The 20,851-nt window shown below is 49.2% G+C and overlaps 1 protein-coding gene across 1 annotated transcript in view; it reads right to left on the bottom strand.

Annotated features, from left to right (window-relative positions):
* DPP10 (dipeptidyl peptidase like 10) overlaps positions 1 to 20,851 on the bottom strand; it is a 647,445-nt gene that overhangs the window by 161,121 nt on the left and 465,473 nt on the right. Inside the window, exons 16-17 of the mRNA XM_068247444.1 lie at positions 12,323 to 12,444; positions 468 to 515 (exon numbers count right to left, since the gene is read on the bottom strand). Coding sequence (XP_068103545.1) covers positions 468 to 515; positions 12,323 to 12,444 — 170 coding nt within the window. The remainder of the gene's footprint in view (positions 1 to 467; positions 516 to 12,322; positions 12,445 to 20,851) is intronic.

The raw sequence follows: 20,851 nt of genomic DNA on the forward strand, positions 1-20,851 counted from the left end.
GCAGTCCCTGTATGTTGTATGCACTGAATGTTGCATTCCTTGTATGTTGTATGCACTGTATGTTGTATGCACTGTATGTTGTATGCACTGTATGTTGCATTCCCTGTATGTCTCAGTCCCTGTATGTTGTATGCACTGTATGTTGCATTCCCTGTATGTCTCAGTCCCTGTATGTTGTATGTACTGTATGTTGCATTCCCTGTATGTCTCAGTCCCTGTATGTTGTATGCACTGTATGTCGCAGTCCCTGTATGTTGTATGCACTGAATGTTGTGTGTACTTGCCGTGTGTGTAGCACTGACCTCACAGCTGAGTGAGAACAGAGAACTTTGGGGTCATTATGGAATCTGGAGGCCTCAGAATGTCTCTGGTCTTTGGATATATCTAGTAAAGCTGTCCTAGCAGCAGATAAACACTCATTCGTCCCCCCCAGCATTGTCCGGCTGTCACCAGATTATTCCACTCACCTGCTGGGTTGCTGGTGCTGTGTACGGTCACCATGGGCACTCCCGGACCTGGAGGAGAAAGTAGGAGAAGATCAATACAGGTCCTCTCTGGTGTAACAATAGACTTCAGGACCCCCGGGACCCCAGAGACAGGCAGAGGCTATGGGGGGGTCCACATCCATTCTGCACAGCTGACTGAGGGGGCGACAGACAGTCATGAAATATAACAATCTGTAGACCAAGACCATGCAACCAGGGCCGGCATCAGGGCAATATAACAGAGCTGCAGTAGACAAACAACCCCCCCCCCCCCCCGCGCTGGGCACATAAATCAGCATATAGTGGGCGCTAATGAGGAGGACAACCAGACCACCTGCTGGAATACTATGGGGAGACCACCACAAGGGTATACTGTAGGGGATGGGGAGACTGCTTGACCACCAGAAAATATTACAGGGGATGGGGGGCTACTAGATCATCAGAGAATATTGTGGGAAGACAACTAGACCACTAGGCACAGGCAGTAGGTTTCCCTACGGCCCTATGGGGATAAAAAAATCACTGAATCCATGGCCAGGTCCGGATTTACCTCACAGAAGCCTATGGGGACAGATGTCCTGGCATGTTAGACTCCGCCCTCCATGCATGCAGGCCCGGATCTACATCACAGGAGCCTAGAGGCCCAGATGTCCTGGCACCCTAGACTCCGCCCTCCATGCAGCCAGGCCCGGATTTACCTCACAGAAGCCTATGGGGACAGATGTCCTGGCATGTTAGACGCCGCCCTCCATGAACCAACAAACCCCGCCTAACTGCACTGCAAGTGTGCTGCCTGTCCCAGCTGTCACTTCTCCATTATTTCCCTTGCCTGTCATAGGTAGCTACAGGTGCCCCTTAATATTAGGTAGCCAGAGGAACCCTCAGTATTAAGTATCTAGAGGTGCCCCCAGCTGTAGGGAGATCTCATCAGTGGAATGCTGAGAGCCGGGAGAGTAACCTCTCATTCACACTCTGCTCGGGACTCTGCATAAGGAAGGAGGGAGGGAGGTGCTCTGGGAGGAGAGTGAGCTGCCTTTCCATCACCAGGCGCCTGTAGGCATGTGCCTACACTACCTTATGGTAACTCCAGCCCTGGCCATGGCTATAGTCAGAGCGTCTGATTCAGCTGTAGAAAATTACACATATTATTGGACCACACTGAAATCCCACAATGGCCTTAATTCACTAAGCTTATCTCCTGTCTTTAATAACGTTTCTAGAGTTATCACCATGGTGATGAGGCATGTCGTATTCAGGAATCATTTTACCTCAGGCAAACATAAAGTTAACTCTTAAGGGCAACTTCAAAAATGAACAAGCAAGAAAGATTTCCGAGTACAAATTTATGAAGATGTTTAAGACATTAACAGAGGGTTTAAATTGTGGAATGGGATTCATGACTCCTTATGCGACATGATTGACTTGGCTTCACTATCTTCAGAAACCTGCTAGATTTCATGTGTGCTTGCATAAGTTCACTGGCTCCATCCTGCTGATCACCTGACATCTAACTGCTAAACAGCAACCAGCACAACTGCCATCATTGTGTTTACTATTTACCTGCATCAGTGTTTTACTTCAGCTAACATCTGGAAATATGCCTGAAGAAGGGGACTAGATCCCAGAAAGCTGCATCATTTAACTTTATCATTTAGCCATTAAAAGGTATTACTTTTACAAGACTTTGTTTTTTTTCTACCAGAAAAGTGATGAAACTCCACAGAATTTCCTGTTCAGAGCAATTGAATTGAAGGATCGGTTGCTATTTGTCTCTCAGGGTGAAGGCTCTGAAGAACATTTTGGGACTGAGCTGATACATAAGAAATTTCTAAGATCGGTGGGTACTGGATTGAGAAACGACCACATCAAATTCCAATTAAAGCAGTATTTAGATGACCCTTCCATTCTAGATGAGGTGCTCATAGAGAAAATGAATGAAGCCGCTAGTATGGAGATGGAAAGGGAGCAGAAGCAAAAGAAAAGTCAGCACAGCAGTATTACGAAGAGGAAAGAATGTGAGTCTAATGCCGTACAGTGTCAGCCGGAACCCAGTGCCCTGACAACAACTGCCAACACAACACCTTGGTCTCCACCACAGGCAAGTAGCTCAACAAGTCAACAGCCATCTAAGAGCAACTCTGAACTGGAGAAGATGATGCTACAGATACAAAAAGAGATGCTAGAGATGAAGACACTTCTTCAAGGTTCAAGCACCCAATCCATTCCGAGGGCCTCAGGTAAAAGTGGGTACAAGTAAGGGATGTTGTCAATTCGGTCAGAGAAGTGCCTGCGATCATTGCTTCAACTGTGGGCAATCTGGACATAGAGCAAGAAATTGCAAAACACCCAAACCAGACCATTTAAACGGGAGAGGGTTGCTGTCGAGGGACCGACAGTAACCTGTTCTATAATCCACCCTGTGTCCCAAAGTGCACCCCCTGTAAGTGGTAAGCCAGAAAACTCCAAAATCATCATCAGTGCCATGACTGGTAGAGGAAATTCAGAGTCTGTCCACAGAGGGCTTAACTGTGAAAATCAGAGGTCCCTACAGGTGGCTGAGCAAGTACCAACTCAGGTAGACAACACGGCTAGGAGACAGAACAGCAAGTTACTGAGTCTTGTTGGGAAAAGGTGCCTTGTGAACTGTGAAATAGACAATACTCCTGTCCAAGCCCTATGGGATACGGGCTCTCAGGTGAGCATCATCAATGTGAACTGGAGACAGCGGGTCCTGCCACATACAGTGGTCCGATCTTTAGAGGAATTTCTGGGGCCCGAGGTCTTCTGTTGGAAGACTGTCAATTTCTCTGGGTGGATTGAGGTAGTTTTTAAACTAACAGCTGGGACTAATAACACCAAACAACTAGTAGTGCCACTTGTGGTATCAGCAGATGAGAAAGTCGCAGAGACGCCAATTATTGGATACAACGTCATAGAAGAACTCTTCAAGGAGACAGCTAGCAAAGGAAGGAGAAACATTACAGGGTTCGTGGACATACTAGGAGCCGCCTTGGAATTACCAACCCCCAAAGCAGAAATCCTGGTGAATAAATTACAAGCCAGCTTGAGAGAAACTTGTACTGCACTAAAGACTGGTACCAAGAGCCAAAGAATTCAGGCAAACACTGTGACTTATCTTAGATGTAGGGCTCATGCCAAACCAGCACTGCAAGGGCAAACTGTATTGTTTACACCGGATGGGGCTCATGTTGTGCCAGAAGGACTGTATATCGGAGAAATATTAGTGTCACTCCAAAAGGGACAGTTTCCTAAATTATCCATCCCAGTTTGGAACACAACCCAGCGAGACATTATCTTACCAAGTCAGACTAGCATTGGGTGCCTTGAGCCCATCAAGACATCATACCCAGCTCTGGTGAAACCAAAAGAATCAGTGAATGTAACCAACCGACCAGTGATGCAGAGTCTGCAGTCATCCAGAACAGGGCCAGAAGGTCAAATGGACAAGTTAAACACAAGGCCGGTAAGCTATGCTCATCAAGAACACTGGGATCCACCAGTACCTATAGACCACCTGCCGGCGGAAGATCAACTGGTAGTCAAAACAATGCTAAGGGAGGAATGCCACGCCTTCGCCAAAGATGATTCTGATGTCGGATGTATCCCATCCCTACAATTACAACTGCGCCAAAGACAAAGACAATACACCAGTTAGAAGAACTTACATGTCCGTGCCAAGACCACTACACCAGGAGGTGAAAGAATATCTGCAAGATCTGTTGAACCGCGGATGGATTGCAGAATCAAAATCATCATACTCTTCACCCATTGTGTGCGTGAGAAAGAAGGACGGTAGTTTAAGGCTGTGTTGCGATTATAGGGAATTGAACCAGAAGTCCATCCCTGATCGCCATCCAATCCCTAGTGTAACGATCGGTGTCAGCACACAGAGAGAATCTGATTGTTGATGATCTGCAGAATCATCAACAATACAGATGTATACTTGATTATGGATGATCTGCAGAATCACCAATAATACAAGTATGACTAACCTCTGGAAACCTAATGAGTTAATGTGTTTGATGAACTGTAGGCTATCTCCCGCGGAGCGGGAGATATAAGTGACTCGGCCAAGAGCCACCTGAGGGGCAGGTGGCCCTGGGCAGTGCAGAAACTATCTCTTTGATCGTGAGGACCTGGTAAGCAGGTATAACAGTATTAGATGGTGAACTGTACTGCAGCCAAAGGAAGTGACCACTGGCTGCTAACAGGCCGGACTCTCTGAGGTGCGGGAGTCCTGGTTGCAGCTGACACCTGGTGGAATGGTGTCACTGCTAATACTGATAAACTGAACACTCAGGGAGAGTGACAGCTAGGGTGGTCGGGCAGGCCTGGTCGGCAACACACGAGCAGATGAGGTACAGAGACAGAAGACTGATTCGGTAACCGGGTACAGGCAGGGTCTGGCAACAGATAGACAGATATGCAGAGGTACCAAATCAGAAAGCAAGAGAAAGGTCGACAGAGCAAATAGTCATATAACATATAAATATAACAGCGTCCTAGACTAGAGCGTGAGCTCCTTGATCTCGACACCCGGGAACTAGTCTAGAGTATAACACAGTATTGACACAGAGTCCCTAAGCTTGGGTGTGAGGTCCTTGGTCACAACACCCTGGAACTGGTCTGAAGTATAACACAGCAATGACACAGTATCCCTAAGCTTGGGTGTGAGGTCCTTGGTCACAACACCCTGGAACTGGTCTAAAGTATAACACAGCAATGACACAGTATCCCTAAGCTTGGGTGTGAGGTCCGTGGTCACAACACCCTGGAACTGGTCTAACATATAACACAAACGTAATCTGGTTAAGTGTGAATTCCCAGGTCCTCCTGGTTCTAACACACTGTGGGATCTGACTGGTCTGAGTGCTCACACGTTAGTATTCGCAACGGCAGACAACCAGCAACTGACAAGCAAGATGTATATATAGAGCAGCGCTCCCCAGCGCCCCCCAGCCCCACTCAGCCAATAACCCAGTGCGCTGGGATCAGCTGATCATCCTGATCAGCTGATCCCCCTCCTATTGGCATAAAGGTCCTGCCTCCTAGCGCGCGCGCGCGTAGCTCTCCATCTGTGTGCACTACTAGGCTCAGACAAACCAGACGCATGCTGCTGTGCGGAAACCGCCGGTCTGAACGCGGAGACAGCCGCCCCGCTGCCAGACCGTGCGGCGGTGTCTCCGCAATCCATTTCACCTAGGATCCAAGACATGCTGGACAGCTTAGGAGGAAGTGCATGGTTTTTAGTGTTAGACCAAGCCTACCAACAAGGAGTTGTGGAAGAATCCAGTCGACCACTGACTGCCTTCATTACACCTTGGGGTCTGTATGAGTGGATCAGAATACCTTTTGGTCTTAGCTCTGCGCCAGCTGAATTCCAACGCAGCATGGAAACTTGTTTAAGGGGACTGAGAGATGAGATATGTCTGCCATACCTAGATGATAACCTTGTTCATAGCAGATCATTCCAAGAGCATGTGGAACATGTCCGGTTGGTACTGCAACGGTATCAGAAACATGGAGTTAAGTTGACAGCAAAGAAATGTGAACTTTTCCGGAACAAAGTTAGATTTCTGGGCAAGATAGTGTCCAAAGATGGCCATTCCATGGATCCGGCAGACATTGCCTCTGTGCTGGCCTTGGGAAACAACCAGCCAAAAACTGTGGGAGAACTCCGGAAGTTATTAGGATTCATTTCATACTATCGTCCTTACATCCAGAATTTTTCCAGGATTGCAAAACCCCTTTATGAATTGCTATCAGCAGATACAACACCTACCATAACATCAGTACCGGCTCACCAACAGAAGAAGAGGAAGAAGCCATCACCAAAGTTAAAAGGTCAACTACCTTCTCATCAGTCCATTGTCTGGACTGACCACCACCAGGTAGTGTTGAACCAACTCATTGAGGCCCTAACACATCCTCCAGTTATGGGTTACCCCGACTGTAACCAATCCTTTATTCTGCACTGTGATGCCTCGCAAGAAGGACTAGGAGCCGTGCTATATCAAGAGCAAGAGGGAAAACTAAAAGTAATTGCTTATGGATCCAGGACTCTCACACCTGCTGAGAAGAATTATCACATGCATTCAGGCAAACTAGAATTCCTCGCAATGAAGTGGGCCATCTGTGAAAGATTCCGAGGCTACCTATACTACTGTCCATCCTTTGTAGTATATACTGACAATAATCCACTAACCTATGTCCTAACGACGGCTAAACGCAACAGGCCATCGATGGGTTGCAGAACTTGCTGATTTTAAATTCACTATTAAGTATCGTCCAGGAAAGAGAAATGCGGATGCAGATGGACTGTCACGTATGCCACTAAGTCCTGAACAATATATGCAACAGTGTTCACAAGAAGTTGACCCCAAAGTCATCAGTTGTATAACACAAGTACTTCAAGTAAAACAGGAAGAAGAAACACCTTGGCTGTGTCCAATAACCATTGCAAATACCACATCAACAATAGATACTACACAAAAAGCAGTAGCTCAAATACCTAAAGAGACCATAAGGACAGCACAAAAAGAAGACTCAGTGATCGGTCCAGTGTGGAAGTACAAAAATCAGAACAGGTTTCCATCAAAACAGGAACGACAAAGTGACCAGTTTGATATCCTCATCTTATTGAAGCATTGGACCAAATTATACCTCGATGAGGATGGAATCTTGAGAAGGAAAACACCCTCAAGTTTTCAACTAGTGTTACCCAAGCTATATCATCCACTGGTGTTGAGAGAATTGCATGAAGAAATGGGTCACTTAGGAGTGGAACGGACTGTAAACTTGATCAGGGAAAGGTTCTTTTGGCCACATATGCAGAGAGAGGTCGAGCAATACATTAACAACCGCTGCACCTGTCTGAAAGACAAACGTCCCAACAAGCCTACCAGAGCTCCATTAAACAATATTATCACCATTTATCCCTTTGAGATGGTCTCTATCGATTTCCTCCATCTGGAAACATGCAAAGGAGGTTATGAGTACATACTAGTAGTAATAGACCACTTCACCAGGTTTGCTCAGGCCTACGCAACCAAAAACAAGTCAGCAAAGACTGTTGCCGACACGATATTCAGTGATTTTGTCTTGAAATTTGGATTCCCTACCAGAATTCACCATGACATGGGAAAAGAATTTGGAAATCAGTTATTCTTATCATTAGGAAAGCACTGCCACATTCAGAACTCCCATACAACCCCATATCATGCAGAAGGGAATGGACAATGTGAAAGGCTCAATCGTACTCTGTTGTCTATGCTTCGGACCCTGTCATCAGATTCTAAGAAGGACTGGAAGAACTCACTTGCCCAGGTAATACATGCATACAACTGCACCAAAAGTGAAGCTACGGGATATTCTCCATTTTTCCTACTGTTCGGGAGATCTCCAAGACTTCCAATAGACAGCATGTTTGACACCCCAGTAACAGAAAAATATAAGAGTCACTCTGAGTATGTAAAAATATGGATGGAGAAAATGACTGAAGCCTGCTTCCAAGGTTGCTACTCAAGTTAAGTCAAGTAAAGTCCTTGTAAGAAACCTTACTAAAAGAGGAGGACCAGGAAAGCTAAGATCCTTTTGGGAAGACACAGTACATGTTGTCCTGAGAAAAAAATGTGACGATAGCCCAGTGTATGAGGTAAACCCAGAAACTGGTAAAGGCCGAACCAGAATTCTGCACCGCAATTTGTTATTGCCTTGTGATTACTTGCCCGTCAACCAAGGTCAGCAGATACCTGACAGACCCAGTACTAGAAGACGGGGCCAAAGTGCAAAGACTTCTCAATCAGGGGCACAGATATCAGAGGAAATGTCAGAAGATGAATCAGATCTTGAACAAGGGCAATGGAGATCATTCCTTCCTTTACCCCAGACAGATCACACAAGGGAAAACATAGAACTGAATCCAGAAGCAGAGGAGTTTTATCCTTGCCAGTTGGAAACAAGTGGGGAAAATACAGAGGCAGTTACAGTGGAAACTGCTGAGGAAGAGCCTGTAATTCAACCGGAAAACAATACAGGTCCATCAGGAAACACAGAGGAAGAAGACTCTTCACCAGATAAACCAACAGAGACAGTTGACAGTGAAGAAGGCGAGTTTGCTTTAGATGCCTTACCACTTTGTAGAATACAACCCAGCAGAAACAGGAGACAACCAAAAGTTCTGACATATGACACTTTGGGTCAACCCAGTAGTGTTGCCAGGAATGTAGCAGTACAAGTCATAGACTGTGTTCATACACCACAGGTTTATCCTAGCTGGTACCTAAGCCCGGAGTGGTTTGCTAAGGACTCTAAAAACTGGTAACCATATCCATGTCTAGAATGCTATGGTGGATTAATGTCTTCTTATGTTGAAAATGTTAAATGTTATGTTCCGTGGTTAACAAAAGGACATTTCTTGCACTCTTACTGCAGACACTCCTGAAAAAATAGCGTAACATGATGAAAACTAGGTTCATGATCCGGACAACACTACTGTCACATTCCTGTAACTCCAGACTGATAAAGACATGTGCTTGTCCCTTACAGAAAATGTTCAATAAACGCACGTCTGATCCCACCCAGCCCGCTCCCTGCGCACATTGCAATTATTACCATACTTTCAGCACATGTGCGACACAAGCTTCTTCAGGACAGTAAGTGTAAGCCGATTGGCTCTGCTATTACACAGACCACGGGAGTTTATCCTTCTGCTATATACACATTGCTCTGCCTACAGCTGGGAGGAAGATTATCCTAGGCTAGGAAATGACCTGTGAGCATATTTTATGTGGCTAATATTGTATTCTAAGACAGAGGAAACCTGCTGCTTGTCGCTGCCTAACTATCTATGGAAAACTAGGACGCATCACAAGATCGCTCCCAATTCATATTGCATGTGGAGTTTTTGCTATATGAAATAGCTTCCTTATTACTATTTGTATTATATTTTCACACACTTTTTCATATATATTTTTTATATTTTTCCTACTGGAGTAGGGCGGTGGGTAGTATGATGAGCGCAATCGAATGAGTATGCTGTTCATTATTAACTTTGAATAAATTTGTATCTAATTATCATCTATATTGATATTTATATTCTTGTCTAAAAAGCTTCATACATTGATCTTTCCAGCGCTGTCTAGATTCGTTTTTAACAAATGTACTATCAGCAGTGGCTGGATGGTGTTACTCAGTGTTTCCTCCGGCTGTCTGTTACCTCTTTCTTGTTTCCTTCTGCTGTCCCCCAGGTGGCTGGATGGTGTACTCAGTGTTTCCTGTTCCCTCCGGCTGTCTGTTACCCCTTCCTTGTTTCCTTCTGCCGTCCCCCAGGTGGCTGGATGTTGTACTCAGTGTTTCCTCCAGCTGTCCGTTACCTCTTTCTTGTTTCCTTCTGCTGTCCCCCAGGTGGCTGGATAGTGTACTGATTAAGGGCTCTGCCTTTAACATGGGAGACCATTTAGACCAGGTTTCCAATCCTGGCTAGGATTATTCAATTATCTGCAGATTGGAATTGGCATCACTGGCCTCTCACTGACCCTCTGCAGAGAAGTGTGATAGGATAAGAATGCAGTCAGTGCAGGGTGTATGCAGCATGGTATTGGCAGGGGGGCCTCTGATTGGTGTCTCTGGCCTCTCACTGACCATCTCCAGAGAAGTGTGATATGATAAGAATGCCGTCAGTGCAGGGTGTATGCAGCATGGTATTGGCAGGGGGGCCTCTGATTGGTGTCTCTGGCTTCTCACTGACCATCTCCAGAGAAGTGTGATATGATAAGAATGCCGTCAGTGCAGGGTGTATGCAGCATGGTATTGGCAGGGAGGCCTCTGATTGGTGTCTCTGGCCTCTCACTGCCCATCTCCAGAGAAGTGTGATATGATAAGAATGCCGTCAGTGCAGGGTGTATGCAGCATGGTATTGGCAGGGAGGCCTCTGATTGGTGTCTCTGGCCTCTCACTGACCATCTCCAGAGAAGTGTGATATGATAAGAATGCCGTCAGTGCAGGGTGTATGCAGCATGGTATTGGCAGGGGGGCCTCTGATTGGCGTCTCTGGCCTCTCACTGACCATCTCCAGAGAAGTGTGATATGATAAGAATGCCGTCAGTGCAGGGTGTATGCAGCATGGTATTGGCAGGGAGGCCTCTGATTGGTGTCTCTGGCCTCTCACTGACCATCTCCAGAGCAGTGTGATAAGATAAGAATGCCGTCAGTGCAGGGTGTATGCAGCATGGTATTGGCAGGAGGCCTCTGATTGGTGTCTCTGGCCTCTCACTGACCATCTCCAGAGAAGTGTGATATGATAAGAATGCCGTCAGTGCAGGGTGTATGCAGCATGGTATTGGCAGGGGGGCCTCTGATTGGTGTCTCTGGCCTCTCACTGACCATCTCCAGAGAAGTGTGATATGATAAGAATGCTGTCAGTGCAGGGTGTATGCAGCATGGTATTGGCAGGGGGCCTCTGATTGGTGTCTCTGGCCTCTCACTGACCATCTCCAGAGAAGTGTGATATGATAAGAATGCCGTCAGTGCAGGGTGTATGCAGCATGGTATTGGCAGGGGGGCCTCTGATTGGCGTCTCTGGCCTCTCACTGACCATCTCCAGAGAAGTGTGATAGGATAAGAATGCCGTCAGTGCAGGGTGTATGCAGCATGGTATTGGCAGGGGGGCCTCTGATTGGCGTCTCTGGCCTCTGACTGACCATCTCCAGAGAAGTGTGATATGATAAGAATGCCGTCAGTGCAGGGTATATGCAGCATGGTATTGGCAGGGGGGCCTCTGATTGGCGTCTCTGGCCTCTCACTGACCATCTCCAGAGAAGTGTGATATGATAAGAATGCTGTCAGTGCAGGGTGTATGCAGCATGGTATTGGCAGGGGGGGCCTCTGATTGGCGTCTCTGGCCTCTCACTGACCATCTCCAGAGAAGTGTGATATGATAAGAATGCCGTCAGTGCAGGGTATATGCAGCATGGTATTGGCAGGGGGGCCTCTGATTGGCGTCTCTGGCCTCTCACTGACCATCTCCAGAGAAGTGTGATATGATAAGAATGCCGTCAGTGCAGGGTGTATGCAGCATGGTATTGGCAGGGGGGCCTCTGATTGGTGTCTCTGGCCTCTCACTGACCATCTCCAGAGAAGTGTGATATGATAAGAATGCCGTCAGTGCAGGGTGTATGCAGCATGGTATTGGCAGGGGGCCTCTGATTGGCGTCTCTGGCCTCTCACTGACCATCTCCAGAGAAGTGTGATATGATAAGAATGCCGTCAGTGCAGGGTGTATGCAGCATGGTATTAGCAGGGGGGCCTCTGATTGGCGTCTCTGGCCTCTCACTGACCATCTCCAGAAAAGTGTGATATGATAAGAATGCCGTCAGTGCAGGGTGTATGCAGCATGGTATTGGCAGGGGGGCCTCTGATTGGTGTCTCTGGCCTCTCACTGACCATCTCCAGAGAAGTGTGATATGATAAGAATGCCGTCAGTGCAGGGTGTATGCAGCATGGTATTGGCAGGGAGGCCTCTGATTGGTGTCTCTGGCCTCTCACTGACCATCTCCAGAGAAGTGTGATATGATAAGAATGCTGTCAGTGCAGGGTGTATGCAGCATGGTATTGGCAGGGGGCCTCTGATTGGCGTCTCTGGCCTCTCACTGACCATCTCCAGAGAAGTGTGATATGATAAGAATGCTGTCAGTGCAGGGTGTATGCAGCATGGTATTGGCAGGGGGGCCTCTGATTGGCGTCTCTGGCCTCTCACTGACCATCTCCAGAGAAGGGTGATATGATAACAATGCTCATCAGTGCAGGTTTTCACTCACCTTTGCAGTGCAGCAGGAAGTGCCGGTTTAATGGACTGAACTTGCCGCTGAAGTAGGTGCATTGATCTCTGGCCAGTCCGCAAGACAGACACTGGCGGTTCAGCAATCCGAATATGTAGACGCTGGAAAGAAATAAACAGATAACTGCCATCACTATGGCTACAGAGCTACAGCACACATCACCCTAGCAACACTCTGGTAGCAAACTCCTCCTATACTGCCAGCGGTGGAGATCGTAAAGCTGCCATGTGCTGGCTGTGGACACCGCATGGCAGTCTAGTGGATCAGGCTTTGGTTACATTGTAGAGTCTACCACCACTGGTCTAACATTGGCTACATCAGGAGTGAGACTGGAGGGTATTGTAGCATCTACCACCACTGTTCTGTCATTGGCTACATCAGGAGTGAGACTGGAGAGTATTGTAGAGTCTACCACCACTGTTCTGTCATTGGTTACATCAGGAGTGAGACTGGAGAGTATTGTAGCATCTACCACCACTGTTCTGTCATTGGCTACATCGGGGGTGAGACTGGAGAGTATTGTAGCATCTACCACCACTGTTCTGTCATTGGCTACATCAGGAGTGAGACTGGAGAGTATTGTAGAGTCTACCACCAATGTTCTGTCATTGGCTACATCAGGAGTGAGACTGGAGAGTATTGTAGAGTCTACCACCACTGTTCTGTCATTGGCTGGATCAGGAGTGAGACTGGAGGGTATTGTAGCATCTACCACCACTGTTCTGTCATTGGCTACATCAGGAGTGAGACTGGAGAGTATTGTAGAGTCTACCACCACTGTTCTGTCATTGGCTACATCAGGAGTGAGACTGGAGAGTATTGTAGAGTCTACCACCACTGTTCTGTCATTGGCTGGATCAGGAGTGAGACTGGAGAGTATTGTAGCATCTACCACCACTGTTCTGTCATTGGCTACATCAGGAGTGAGACTGGAGAGTATTGTAGAGTCTACCACCACTGTTCTGTCATTGGCTGGATCAGGAGTGAGACTGGAGGGTATTGTAGCATCTACCACCACTGTTCTGTCATTGGCTACATCAGGAGTGAGACTGGAGGGTATTGTAGCATCTACCACCACTGTTCTGTCATTGGCTGGATCAGGAGTGAGACTGGAGGGTATTGTAGCATCTACCACCACTGTTCTGTCATTGGCTACATCAGGAGTGAGACTGGAGGGTATTGTAGCATCTACCACCACTGTTCTGTCATTGGCTGGATCAGGAGTGAGACTGGAGAGTATTGTAGCATCTACCACCACTGTTCTGTCATTGGCTACATCAGGAGTGAGACTGGAGGGTATTGTAGCATCTAGCACCACTGTTCTGTCATTGGCTACATCAGGAGTGAGACTGGAGGGTATTGTAGCATCTACCACCACTGTTCTGTCATTGGCTACATCAGGAGTGAGACTGGAGGGTATTGTAGCATCTACCACCACTGTTCTGTCATTGGTTACATCAGGAGTGAGACTGGAGAGTACTGTAGCATCTACCACCACTGTTCTGTCATTAGCTACATCAGGAGTGAGACTGGAGGGTATTGTAGCATCTACCACCACTGTTCTGTCATTGGCTACATCAGGAGTGAGACTGGAGGGTATTGTAGCATCTACCACCACTGTTCTGTCATTGGCTAAATCAGGAGTGAGACTGGAGGGTATTGTAGCATCTACCACCACTGTTCTGTCATTGGCTACATCAGGAGTGAGACTGGAGGGTATTGTAGCATCTACCACCACTGTTCTGTCATTGGCTACATCAGGAGTGAGACTGGAGGGTATTGTAGCATCTACCACCACTGTTCTGTCATTGGCTACATCAGGAGTGAGACTGGAGAGTATTGTAGCATCTACCACCACTGTTCTGTCATTGGCTACATCAGGAGTGAGACTGGAGAGTATTGTAGCATCTACCACCACTGTTCTGTCATTGGCTACATCAGGAGTGAGACTGGAGGGTATTGTAGAGTCTACCACCACTGTTCTGTCATTGGCTACATCAGGAGTAGAGTTGGGCCGAACCTCCGATTTTAGGTTCGCGAACCTGGTTCGCGAACTTCCGCGGAAGGTTCGGTTCGCGTTAAAGTTCGCGAACCGCAATAGACTTCAATGGGGATGCGAACTTTGAAAAAAAAATAATAATTATGCTGGCCACAAAAGTGATGGAAAAGATGTTTCAAGGGGTCTAACACCTGGAGGGGGGCATGGCGGAGTGGGATACATGCCAAAAGTCCCGGGGAAAAATCTGGATTTGACGCAAAGCAGCGTTTTAAGGGCAGAAATCACATTGAATGCTAAATGACAGGCCTAAAGTGCTTTAAAACATCTTGCATGTGTATACATCAATCAGGTAGTGTAATTAAGGTACTGCTTCACACTGACACACCAAACTCACCGTGTAACGCACCGCAAACAGCTGTTTGTGTAGTGACGGCCGTGCTGGACTGGTGCGCACCATGGCGAGAGTGCAGGTTTTGGTGGCTTTACAGCCCATATGGTCGCCTGGCTGATGTAGCTGAATGACAGAACAGTGACTGTCCAGCTGATCAAATTTGGTCTGACCACAATGAGGCAACGACCTTATTATCGTGGGTGTGCCCCCCGAGACACTCATCTAGGCGCCGGTCATTGCTTCATTGTGATACGCAAGCCCCTTCACCACGGCAAGGTAATGATCACGAAGGGGAATGGGCGCATGTACATGCCTTTTCTTTTGTTGTTGCAGCTGCCCGCAGTGCAGCCAGAAAAATTAGGCAGTCATGTACACGCACCAGAAAAATTATTACAGCGGCCGCTGCTAGCAGCGGCCTAAAAAATTCAGCAATCCGCCTGGAGTCCCGGACCCTGTTGGTGGTGGCGGAGAAGGTAGTCAAGCGGCCTGCAGGCAGACATGCTGTGTGGAGGGACTGGGAGCGACTTAGTCTTCTTGGGGCAGGCCAGGCAGCCAGTCACACGGCGTGCAGGCAGAGATGCTGTGTGTGCGGGGACTGACTTAGTCTTGGGGCAGGCAGCAGCCCTCCGGGATCCATGCCTCATTCATTTTGATAAAGGTGAGGTACTTAACACTTTTGTGACTTAGGCGACTTCTCTTCTCTGTGACAATGCCTCCAGCTGCGCTGAAGGTCCTTTCTGACAGGACGCTTGCGGCAGGGCAGGAGAGAAGTTGGATGGCAAATTGGGACAGCTCTGGCCACAGGTCAAGCCTGCGCACCCAGTAGTTCAAGGGTTCCTCATCGCTGTTCACAGCAGTGTCTACATCCACACTTAAGGCCAGGTAGTCGGCTACCTGCCGTTCCAGGCGTTGGTGGAGGGTGGATCCGGAAGGGCTACGGCGAGGCGTTGGACTAAAGAACGTCCGCATGTCCGACATCACCATGAGATCGCTGAAGCGTCCTGTCTTTGACTGCGTGGACACGGGAGGAGGATTAGTGGCAGTGGTACCTTGCTGGCGTTGTGCCGTCACATCACCCTTAAAGGCATTGTAAAGCATAGTTGACAGCTGGTTCTGCATGTGCTGCATCCTTTCCACCTTCAGGTGAGTTGGTAACAGGTCCGCCACTTTGTGCCTGTACCGAGGGTCTAGTAGTGTGGCCACCCAGTACAGGTCATTCCCCTTGAGGTTTTTTATACGGGGGTCCCTCAACAGGCAGGACAGCATAAAAGACGACATCTGCACAAAGTCGGATCCAGTACCCTCCATCTCCTCTTGCTCTTCCTCAGTGACGTCAGGTAAGTCAACCTCCTCCCCCCAGCCGCGAACAATACCACGGGAAGGTTGAGCAGCACAAGCCCCTTGCGATGCCTGCTGAGGTTGTTCTCCTGCCGCTGTCCCCTCCTCCTCCTCCTCCTCCTCCTCCTCCCCCAAAGAAACACCTTGCTCATCATCCTCTGAGTCTGACTCGTCTTCTGCACACGACTTCTCTTCTTCCTCCTCCTCCTCCCCCCTCTGTGCTGCCGCAGGTGTTGAGGAAACAGCTGGGTCTGATGAAAATTGGTCCCATGCCTGTTCCTGCCGTAACGGTTCCTGGTCACGCTCATTCGCAGCTTCATCCGCCACTCTACGCACAGCACGCTCCAAGAAGTAAGCGTAGGGAATTAAGTCGCTGATGGTGCCCTCACTGCGGCTCACCAGGTTGGTCACCTCCTCAAACGGCCGCATGAGCCTGCATGCATTTTTCATCAGTGTCCAGTTGTCGGGCCAGAACATCCCCATCTTCCCAGACTGTTTCATTCTACTGTAGTTGTAGAGGTAGTGGGTCACGGCTTTCTTCTGTTCTAGCAGGCGGGAGAACATGAGCAGGGTCGAGTTCCAGCGAGTCGGGCTATCGCAAATGAGGCGTCTCACCGGCATGTTGTTTTTGCGCTGAATTTCCGCAAAGCGTGCCATGGCTGTGTAAGACCGCCTCAAATGCCCACAGAACTTCCTGGCCTGCTTCAGGACATTCGCTAAGCCAGGGTACTTTGCCACAAATCTTTGAACCACTAGATTCATGACATGTGCCATGCAGGGTATGTGTGTCAGCTTCCCCATATGCAAAGCGGCAAGCAGATTGCTGCCGTTGTCGCACACCACGTTGCCTATCTCCAGGTGGTGCGGGGTCAGCCACTCATCCACCTGTTTCTTAAGAGCAGCCAGGAGAGCTGCTCCAGTGTGACTCTCCGCTTTGAGACAAGACATGTCTAAGATGGCGTGACACCGTCTTACCTGGCATGCAGCATAGGCCCTGCGGAGCTGGGGCTGTGTAGCTGGAGAGGAGAACTGCCACTCAGCCAAGGAGGAGGAGGACAGCGAAGAGCATGTAGCAGGAGGAGAGGAGGTGGCAGGAGGCCTGCCTGCAAGCCGTGGAGGTGTCACAATTTGGTCCGCTGCGCCCTGCTTGCCATCGTTCACCACCAGGTTCACCCAATGGGCTGTGTAGGTAATGTAGCGGCCCTGCCCGTGCTTGGCAGACCAGGCATCCGTGGTCAGGTGTACCCTTGACCCAACGCTCTTCGCAAGAGATGACACCACTTGCCTCTCAACTTCACGGTGCAGTTGGGGTATGGCCTTTCTCGAAAAATAAGTGCGGCCTGGCATCTTCCACTGCGGTGTTCCGATGGCCACAAATTTACGGAAGGCCTCAGAGTCCACCAGCCGGTATGGTAACAGCTGCCGAGCTAACAGTTCCGCCACGCCAGCTGTCAGACGCCGGGCAAGGGGGTGACTGGCCGAAATTGGCTTCTTCCACTCAAACATTTCCTTCACGGACACCTGACTGCTGCTGTGGGCAGAGGAGCAGGAACCGCTCAAGGGCAGAGGCGGAGTGGAGGAGGGTGCCTGTGAAGGTGGAAGGGAGAAAGCGGCAGAAGCAGATAATGCACCTGATGGAGGAGGAAGAGGAGAAGGAGGGTGGCTTTGCTTTTGTGTGCTGCTGCTGCTTTTGCTCAGGTGGCCATCCCATTGCTGTTTGTGCCTTTTCTCCAGGTGCCTTCGTAAGGCACTTGTCCCTACGTGAGTGTTGGCCTTTCCACGGCTCAATTTTTGTTGGCAGAGCGAACAGATGGCTTTGGTCCGATCTGAGGCACACACATTAAAAAATGTCCACACCGCTGAGCCACCCTGGGATGTGGGCACTATGGGGACCTCAGCAGCTGATGCTGAAGGGCAAGTTGGCTGGCTGTACATAGGTGGCGATACATGGTGCCGGACTCTGCCACCAGCTGTTTCTGACAAAGAGCTGCCCCAGCTTCTTTCAGCAACTTCTCTCCTCCTACTACTCTCTGACTCCCCCTCTGAACTGTCCCCCTCTTCATCTCCTCTATTGGGAACATACAGAGGATCCCTATTACCGTCATCATCGTAATCATCCTGCCCAGCTTCGCTTGCCTCAGACAAATCCAAACTTGCACCATCAGTAGGTCCTTCATCCTCCTGACACGTTACATCCATAGTGTTGCCGCGTAACTCAGACATATGAGCTGGTGAAAATTCATCTGGCTGTAACAACAATGGCTGTGCATCAGTGATTTCACCACTAAATAATTCTTGCGAAGTGTCAAATGCAGCGGAAGTGGTGCTAGTAGTAGCGCTGGTGGCTGAGCAAGATGAGGTGTTCTGTGTCGCTAAATACTCAACCACGTCCTGACAATCTTGGGAGGTGATGGGACGTGCCTTCTTCCGAGCACTGTACTGTGGGCCAGGTCCACACGAAATTACATTTACACGACCTCGCGCAGACCTGCCGGGTGGCCTTCCTCTGCCTCTGCCACTACCTCTTCCTCTACCTGTTTTGTCCATATCGGGTATGCACGGAGTGGTATATCACACTGCGTGCACTCACGTAGGTAGGTGGGTTCACTTAACTGCACAGGTATGCGCACTGATGCGGTGGGTTCACTGAACAGAACAGGTATACAGTGGCGGGTTCACAGAACAGGTATGCAGTGGCAGGTTCACTGAACACAACAGGTATGCAGTGGCAGGTTCACTGAACACAACAGGTATGCAGTGGCGGGTTCACTGAACAGGTATACAGTGGCGGGTCCACTGAACAGAACAGGTTTACAGTGGCGGGTTCACAGAACAGGTATGCAGTGGCAGGTTCACTGAACACAACAGGTATGCAGTGGCGGGTTCACTGAACAGGTATACAGTGGCGGGTCCACTGAACAGAACAGGTATGCAGTGGCGGGTTCACTAAACAGAACAGGTATACAGTGGCGGGTTCACTAAACAGAACAGGTATACAGTGGCGGGTTCACAGCACAGGTATGCAGTGGTGGGTTCACTGAACAGGTATGCAGTGGTGGGTTCACTGAACAGGTATACAGTGGCGGGTCCACTGAACAGAACAGGTATGCAGTGGCGGGTTCACTGAACAGGTATACAGTGGCGGGTCCACTGAACAGAACAGGTATGCAGTGGCGGGTTCACTAAACAGAACAGGTATACAGTGGCGGGTTCACAGAACAGGTATGCAGTGGCAGGTTCACTGAACACAACAGGTATGCAGTGGCGGGTTCACTGAACAGGTATACAGTGGCGGGTCCACTGAACACAACAGGTATGCAGTGGTGGGTTCACAGAACAGGTATGCAGTGGCAGGTTCACTGAACACAACAGGTATGCAGTGGCGGGTTCACTGAACACAACAGGTATGCAGTGGCGGGGTCACTAAACAGGTATACAGTGGCGGGTCCACTGAACAGAACAGGTATGCAGTGGCGGGTTCACTAAACAGAACAGGTATACAGTGGCGGGTTCACAGAACAGGTATGCAGTGGCAGGTTCACTGAACACAACAGGTATGCAGTGGCGGGTTCACTGAACACAACAGGTATGCAGTGGCGGGGTCACTAAACAGGTATACAGTGGCGGGTCCACTGAACAGAACAGGTATGCAGTGGTGGGTTCACTGAACAGGTATGCAGTGGTGGGTTCACAGAACAGGTATGCAGTGGTGGGTTCACAGCACAGGTATGCAGTGGTGGGTTCACTGAACAGGTATACAGTGGCGGGTCCACTGAACAGAACAGGTATGCAGTGGCAGGTTCACTGAACAGGTATGCAGTGGTGGGTTCACAGCACAGGTATGCAGTGGTGGGTTCACAGAACAGGTATGCAGTGGTGGGTTCACAGCACAGGTATGCAGTGGTGGGTTCAATGAACAGGTATACAGTGGCGGGTCCACTGAACAGAACAGGTATGCAGTGGCAGGTTCACTGAACAGGTATGCAGTGGTGGGTTCACAGCACAGGTATGCAGTGGTGGGTTCACAGAACAGGTATGCAGTGGTGAGTTCACAGCACAGGTATGCAGTGGTGGGTTCAATGAACAGGTATACAGTGGCGGGTCCACTGAACAGAACAGGTATGCAGTGGCAGGTTCACTGAACAGGTATGCAGTGGTGGGTTCACAGCACAGGTATGCAGTGGTGGGTTCACAGAACAGGTATGCAGTGGTGGGTTCACAGCACAGGTATGCAGTGGTGGGTTCAATGAACAGGTATACAGTGGCGGGTCCACTGAACAGAACAGGTATGCAGTGGCAGGTTCACTGAACAGGTATGCAGTGGTGGGTTCACAGCACAGGTATGCAGTGGTGGGTTCACTGAACAGGTATGCAGTGGTGGGTTCACAGCACAGGTATGCAGTGGTGGGTTCACAGCACAGGTATGCAGTGGTGGGTTCACAGCACAGGTATGCAGTGGTGGGTTCACAGCACAGGTATGCAGTGGTGGGTTCACAGAACAGGTATGCAGCCAGACAGGAACAAGTTAAGCCTAACTAATCTTTCCCTGAGAGACAGTCTGCAGCAGCTCGCCCTACTCTCACTAACGCAGGCAGCACACGAGTGACCGTAATGGCCGCCGCTGCCTGCCTTATATAAGGGGGGTGGGGCTCCAGGGGCTAGTGTAGCCTAATTGGCTACACTGGGCCTGCTGACTGTGATGTAGAGGGTCAAAGTTGACCCTCCATGTGCATTATGGGGCGAACCGAACTTCCGCAAAGGTTCACCTGCGGGACGCGAA

This window comes from Hyperolius riggenbachi, chromosome 7 (assembly GCF_040937935.1).
Source record: "Hyperolius riggenbachi isolate aHypRig1 chromosome 7, aHypRig1.pri, whole genome shotgun sequence".
NCBI classification, from domain to species: domain Eukaryota; kingdom Metazoa; phylum Chordata; class Amphibia; order Anura; family Hyperoliidae; genus Hyperolius; species Hyperolius riggenbachi.